The sequence below is a fragment of the Cibotium barometz genome, chromosome 45, assembly GCF_041138505.1.
Source record: "Cibotium barometz isolate CiBa-2024 chromosome 45, ASM4113850v1, whole genome shotgun sequence".
Lineage (NCBI taxonomy): Eukaryota > Viridiplantae > Streptophyta > Polypodiopsida > Cyatheales > Cibotiaceae > Cibotium > Cibotium barometz.
Window position 1 is genome coordinate 5,749,855 of NC_141090.1, and position 6,577 is coordinate 5,756,431.

The 6,577-nt window shown below is 41.0% G+C and overlaps 1 protein-coding gene across 1 annotated transcript; it reads left to right on the plus strand.

Moving 5' to 3' along the window:
- The first annotated feature begins 3,408 nt into the window (after positions 1 to 3,408).
- On the plus strand, positions 3,409 to 5,921 carry LOC147612351 (F-box/kelch-repeat protein At5g26960-like). The gene has a single exon (XM_086782968.1). The coding sequence runs from the start codon at positions 3,948 to 3,950 to the stop codon at positions 5,334 to 5,336; it is 1,389 nt and encodes a 462-aa protein (XP_086639094.1). The 5' UTR covers positions 3,409 to 3,947; the 3' UTR covers positions 5,337 to 5,921.
- Positions 5,922 to 6,577: the final 656 nt, after the last annotated feature.

Consider the following 6,577-nt stretch of genomic DNA (forward strand, 5'->3'; position numbering starts at 1 on the left):
ATGACAAGAGTGTCTAAAAAGGGTAAATGATGGGATAAAAATTGAGGTTTGTAGTCATATTGTGGGTTAATGAAGTAATTCCTTTTACTCTTTGTTTGGTGCGAATAATGGTAGTGTTGGGAATCTTAAGTCTTAAGGGGTTGATTTTGATTTCAAAGAGAGTATCAAATTAATTTTAGTTTACGAGTACATTTTGTTTCTTAAAGATATATCTACTTGTTTATAGGTGGGCTAGGAGCTATGACATTGCTTTTTAAATAATAGCCACTCTCATTGTGAAGATGAGATACACTTGTGCATAGAATTACACACAAAAATGTGTACATACATATGTGTGTGTGTGTGTGTGTGTGTGTGTGTGAGAGAGAGAGAGAGAGAGAGAGAGAGAGAGAGGGATCATAGTGTTGAATCTGTGATGAACATTATCTTAAATACCTAATTTCTTATCTTTTTTCTTTTCGTGATTTTTAGATATCTGGTAGCTATGTTGTAGTTATAATATGAATATGGTCATGATGAAAAGTTATCTAATACTCTTAGTTACTTATCTTGTTTCCTTTCATGATTGCTATATATTAGTCATTGTAGTTGTAGGACTATCATTGTTATGATATGATGGCTTACTATTGTTTGTAAGTTACATAAATATATAGGTTATCACATTGATAAAAATAATCTTATTCTTACATGTTCATGTAACTAAGATATCCAAGATTGAATCTCTCTACTATGTCTTTTGTGTCGAGGGGGCTCTTAGGCCAACTTATGGCATCTTATGTACATAGTGAGACTGGAATTCATTAGGATATAAAGAAAGTTAAGCTACACAATAAGCATTTGCACATGCATGTAAACACATATACACACAAATGAATGCACACACACACACACACACATGCATGGATGCATATATGCACATTCGCATGCACATAAACGCACGCACACATGCACGTGCACGTGTATACACACATGCACACACACACACACATGCATGGATGCATATATGCACATTCGCATGCACATAAACGCACGCACACATGCACGTGCACGTGTATACACACACACACACACACATAGAGAGAGAGAGAGAAAGAGAGAGAATCCAAATGTATATTGTTGCTTTCACTAATTTGTTATGTGGACTTTTATAGTTTAAGCAATAGGAAGGACCCATTATTATTTAAAAAAAGACCAAGTAAGGCTAGGAAAGTTTAAAAAAAATGACAAGAGTGTCTAAAAAGGGTAAATGATGGGATAAAAATTGAGGTTTGTAGTCATATTGTGGGTCAATGAAGTAATTCCTTTTACTCTTTGTTTGGTGCGAATAATGGTAGTGTTGGGAATCTTAAGTCTTAAGGGGTTGATTTTGATTTCAAAGAGAGTATCAAATTAATTTTAGTTTACGAGTACATTTTGTTTCTTGAAGATATCTCCACTTGTTTATAGGTGGGCTAGGAGTAATGACATTGCTTTTTAAATAATAGCCACTCTCATTGTGAAGATGAGATACACTTGTGCATAGAATTACACACAAAAATGTGTACATGTGTGTGTGTGTGTGTGTGTGAGAGAAAGAGAGAGAGAGAGAGAGAGAGAGGGATCATAGTGTTGAATCTGTGATGAACGTTATCTTAAATACCTAATTTCTTGTCTTTTTTCTTTTCGTGATTTGTAGATATCTGGTAGCTATGTTGTAGTTATAATATGAATATGGTCATGATGAAAAGTTATCTAATACTCTTAGTTACTTATCTTGTTTCCTTTCATGATTGCTATATATTAGTCATTGTAGTTGTAGGACTATCATTGGTATGATATGATGGCTTACTATTGTTTGTAAGTTACATAAATATATAGGTTATCACATTGATAAAAATAATCTTATTCTTACATGTTCATGTAACCAAGATATCCAAGATTAAATCTCTCTACTATGTCTTTTGTGTTGAGGGGGCTCTTAGGCCAACTTATGGCATCTTATGTACATAGTGAGACTCGAATTCATTAGGATATAAAGAAAGTTAAGCTACACAATAAGCATTTGCACACGTATGTAAACACATATACACACAAATGAATGCACACACACACACACACACACACACATGCATGGATGCATATATGCACATTCGCATGCACATAAACGCACGCACACATGCACGTGCACGTGTATATACACACACACACACACACACACACATAGAGAGAGAGAGAGAGAGAGAGAGAGAGAGAGAGAGAGAGAGAGAGAATCCAAATGTATATTGTTGCTTTCACTAATTTGTTATGTGGACTTTTATAGTTTAAGAAATAGGAAGGACCCATTATTATTTTAAAAAAGACCAAGTAAGGCTAGGAAAGTTAAAAAAAATGACAAGAGTGTCTAAAAAGGGTAAATGATGGGATAAAATTTGAGGTTTGTAGTCATATTGTGGGTCAATGAAGTAATTCCTTTTACTCTTTGTTTGGTGCTAATAATGGTAGTGTTGGGAATCTTAAGTCTTAAGGGGTTGATTTTGATTTCAAAGAGAGTATCAAATTAATTTTAGTTTACGAGTACATTTTGTTTCTTGAAGATATCTCTACTTGTTTATAGGTGGGCTAGGAGCTATGACATTGCTTTTTAAATAATAGCCACTCTCATTGTGAAGATGAGATGCATTTGGAATCATTCAAATTTTTGGTGAGATTGTTTAAAATCTTTGATTTGTCCATAAGAAAGTAGGATTTTGATTATGGTTTGATCAAATATTTTGGAGAGATTGTTTGAAATCTTTGAATTGGCCATAAGCAAGTAGGATTTTAATTATGGTTTATTAGGGTAAATAAGTTAACACCCCCTAGAATACTTTGTTTTCTCATAGCCTTTGTGCTTTCATAGTCTTTAGACATTCGTCATATTTTTTAAGGGTGCATCTTCCACCTTGGATGGAATTGACTCCTCACAATTGTGCAATGACTAAACACCATTCACACTTCAAGATACAAAGTTACCAATTAAGTATCTATTGAGATGTGAAATATGTGTATCCTTCTTCTTTTTTTGGTTGCCTTCAAATCGGACCTCAAACTTCAAGTTTTTAACTTGTCTAAGAGTGCGCAAAAGTGCTTTGGTTCACCATGCTTTATAGCTCTTCACATCTCCCAATCTTCACTTTTTAACATTCAGGTTCAACATACTTTGGAGTCCATAACTTATAAGGATGTCCACCTTTCTCTCGTGCAATTTTCACTTCCATAGTACATTTGGCAATTAGCTCTTCACATCTCCCAATCTTCACTTTTTAACATTCAGCATCAACACACTTTGGATGTCCATGACTTATAAGGATGTCCAGCTTTCTCTTGCAATTTTCACGTCCATAGTACATTTGGCATAAGTTTTTTTTTTGTGTTGTAGCACTATGGATCTTAACAACCATGAGTCACATGATGGGTGGGGGATGAGATGAGGTATAAGGACCAACATAGAACTCTTAGCCCTCGTGCTCCCTGCTTCATCCTTGCCTCGTCATGTTGGTAGGATTGCTCGAGGTTGCTCGAGGTTGCTTGATTATCGTGCGACGAGCTTGCGAGACAGGGAGCATCAAGAGAGACTGGTGAGGCAAGGAGGGATGATTGAGGCCACATGGTCCTAAATGATGATACTTAGGGACTACACATTTGAGGAGGTAGATGATGATGGGGGTTGAAGTGGATACATTGCTCAAGACGCTCTTTATTGGAAAGGTAACGACTCCTTAACGTATGTACGTGAGCTTAAGTTGCTCCTGCTCCTGCTCCTGCTCCTGCTCCTGCTGGAGGTCTTTATTGGAAAGGTATATGACTCCTGCTCCTGCTCCTCCTGTTGCACGCAAGGCAGATGGGTTGTCTGGTTTTAACCTTTTCCTTGAGTCCCAGATCTGCATTTGCAAGCGTTGTTTGGTGAGAGGCAGGCAGGCCTCTCCTTCATGATGGTCCCCTTTGAATGCTGCACGCAGCTGGAGGCCATGGAGGCTTCCTCCACCTGCGCAGGAGCGGCTTCATCTGCAGGGGTTCTTGTGAGGACTTCCAACGGCAGTAACAGCAGAAGCAGAAAGAAAGCCGGGTCCAGAAGCGGTCTGAGGAGGCTGATGAAGGCCTGCTGGACTCAGCCCCCGCAGGAAATCGACGGATCAGAAGGCCAGGGAAACTGCCACTTGAATACTTTGCCAGACGATGTGCTCCTGGAATGCCTCGCTCGGCTGCCCAGAGCCGCCCTCCAAAGCGCCGTAATGGTGTGCCAGAAGTGGAGGTCCGTGCTTCAAGCGCCAGAGTACTATGAGCAACGCCGCCGAATCGGAACCCTCGAACCCTTGCTCTTCGTCTTTGGCGGCTGTGGCAGCGGCCTTGCCTCAGCCGTCTACTGCAAGCGTGCTGGCAAATGGCGTGCCGCCTCCCTCTTCTCCCCGAAAGTGACCATGGGGAATGAATGGCTTGCTGACTACCATGGCGTCGACCATGCACAATCCCTGCTCCATGCCCAGCCGGCTGTCCTCAACCATCGCATTTTCATTGTCGGCGCTGTCCCCAGCCACAACTCCAAGCTCTGGGGCCCCGACTCCACCATCATGTACGACTCTTGGACAAAAACCCTCACCCGTCGAGCTCCCATGCTCTTACCCCGCAAGAAGTTTGCCTGCTGCTCCATTGGCGGCCGCATCCTCGTCGCTGGTGGCGCCAACCGCCGTGACCCGAGCCGAGATGCTCTCATGGATGCCGAGGAGTACATCCCGGAGGAGAACCTGTGGCGGCCCATCGCCAGCATGCCCCGCAAGAGGTACGGATGCTTAGGAGTCGCTGTCGATGGGATTTTCTATGTTGTTGGTGGCTTGAAGTCCAGCAGTGTGATTGGCATGTGCATGCAACCCTACACATACATCAGCTCCATGGATTTGTTTGATCCCAAAACCAACTCATGGCAGAAGACTAAACCTCTCCCTACTGGGGGCTGTGTCATAGCATGCACAGTAGTTGGATCTTGTATCTACATGCTGTCAAGCCATGCTGTTGAACTGTCGTTCTGGAAATATGACACACATCAGGATACCTGGAGTAGGATCAAGCCTCCCCCAATTCCATCCCCTCTCCGTCTGGACAACCGTCTGAAGTTCTCTTGTGCTACAATAGGTACTTCAGTATACATAATCCAGGTTGGTGGTTCCATAGATGACCTTTTGAGGCGAAGTGGCAGGCACACAAGAGGTCTGAAGGAGGGGCTAGTGCTTATATATGATACGCTTCTGCAGGAGTGGTCAAGGGGTCCAGACTTACCCTCTTGCATAAAGAATGGGGCAGCTTGTGCTGTAGTGCAGTGTTAGCTTTGGGACAAAATTCTGGCATTACACGCAGCTTTCATGGACTCAAACAAATGGAAGGTGCATTTTGCTGTTGTGTATTTTTTCTCAAGGCAGAATCTCATATTCAGTCTACAGAGCCTACAAAGAACTGTACATTATTTCTGCACCTCAAAATTTCTTACGGAAGAGCACCATCACTATGACTCTAGCAGTGCTCTGAATGCAATGCTCATTTAGCTATTGCAGTTATTTTGTGTGTGTGGTTCAATCTACAATGCACACCCCATTAAGCTAGACTCTGATTGCTGCTTATACTGAAATTTCAACAAGGCTCCTTTGGGACTCCCAGGTTGCAGTTTGTATCAAGCAGACTGTTTAGGATTTATCCAAAAGATTGGATTGGCATCTTAATTATTGGTTTATCAGTTGCTATATCTCATCAAACTTAGTTGCCAAACCACCTTACATGTTTACCAATTCAATTGCTATGTCGATGCTCGAGTCTTATTGATGTAAAGAGAGACTCACATATTTATCACTGATGTTCTGAGCTCTCTCAGGGTTAATGATGGGTGGTCGTTGCAATTTGCTACTTGTTATGGCCAATCTGGTTTTCAGATTTCTTACTGGATTTTAGACAGATGCTCTCTCTTTTTTTTTGGGGTGTGTTTTCCTGGACAGTTTTGCTGGCTTCCAAACTTTGTAGAAGGGATCTCTAGGAGGCTTGTAAGTTACATTTATGTTTACCTGTTGTTTAAGTCAAAAGCATACCTTAGCCTTTGTCAAATCAAGTGTCATTTGGTCTTTGCCGAAGAGCCGCAAATGCAACTCTCGATGTGGGTGCACTGGCTTGTCCATTGTGTGCTTTCTTTGTTGAAGGGGTGAAAGGTAGAGCTTTCTTTTCCTAGTTATACACCTACTATTGGGCATAGATGATGTCAGTGGGGATGTAGTATCTAGTCCATACTATGCATGATGGAGTTGATGGTTTATTGTCTTGTGGATGACTACCATGAAGTTATAAATTGCACTTTCTTATAAGGTGAATTTGACTTGTTTTTGGATTATATTTCCTAGATGGAAGCAAAGAGGAGATAGCCTTTGTAGTGGTTTTTTCTCATCGCAAGAGGTGGTAGAGAAGAAAGCTCAAGAGAGGAAGAGGCCTATGCTCAATCCTATCTAAGCAAGCAAAACTGTCAAGCTATTCAAAGATCTTATAGAACACAAGCATGCAAGAGTGGAGAAGAGAGCTTACAAGTATC